This window comes from Arachis duranensis, chromosome 9 (assembly GCF_000817695.3).
Source record: "Arachis duranensis cultivar V14167 chromosome 9, aradu.V14167.gnm2.J7QH, whole genome shotgun sequence".
Classification (NCBI taxonomy): Eukaryota; Viridiplantae; Streptophyta; class Magnoliopsida; order Fabales; family Fabaceae; genus Arachis; species Arachis duranensis.
Genome location: NC_029780.3, coordinates 102,916,974 through 102,917,270, shown reverse-complemented (window position 1 = coordinate 102,917,270; position 297 = coordinate 102,916,974). Strand labels below are relative to the sequence as shown.

General features: G+C 41.1%; 1 protein-coding gene across 1 annotated transcript in view; it reads left to right on the top strand.

The window, feature by feature from the left end:
- Window positions 1–7: 7 nt before the first annotated feature.
- Window positions 8–297, top strand: part of LOC107466470 (ATP-dependent DNA helicase SRS2-like protein At4g25120) — a gene marked incomplete at its 5' end in the record, with an annotated part of 6,990 nt that continues 6,700 nt past the window's right edge. The window contains 2 exon segments of the mRNA XM_016085447.3: window positions 8–49; window positions 179–297. The exon segment at window positions 179–297 is cut by the window's right edge and continues 13 nt beyond it. Coding sequence (XP_015940933.1) covers window positions 8–49; window positions 179–297 — 161 coding nt within the window.

Genomic DNA, 297 nt, shown 5'->3' with positions numbered 1-297 from the left:
GCACCAGACATCGACAATGGTTGGTCGAGTTTTGATGCTGCTTAATGAGGTGATATGAGCTAAATATACTATGCCCTTATCTTTGATTCTTTGCCACCTTTCCCTATCTTCTGAGTTTATCTGTTTCCACCATTTGCATATATTTAACAAAGTTATATTTTCTGATAAATATCTGCAGGGCATTAGTCCATTGAACATTCTTGCAATGACGTTCACAACAGCAGCAGCTTCGGAGATGAGAGAACGAATTGGAGCCATAGCTGGGAAGGCAACGGCTAAGGAACTCACAATCAGCAC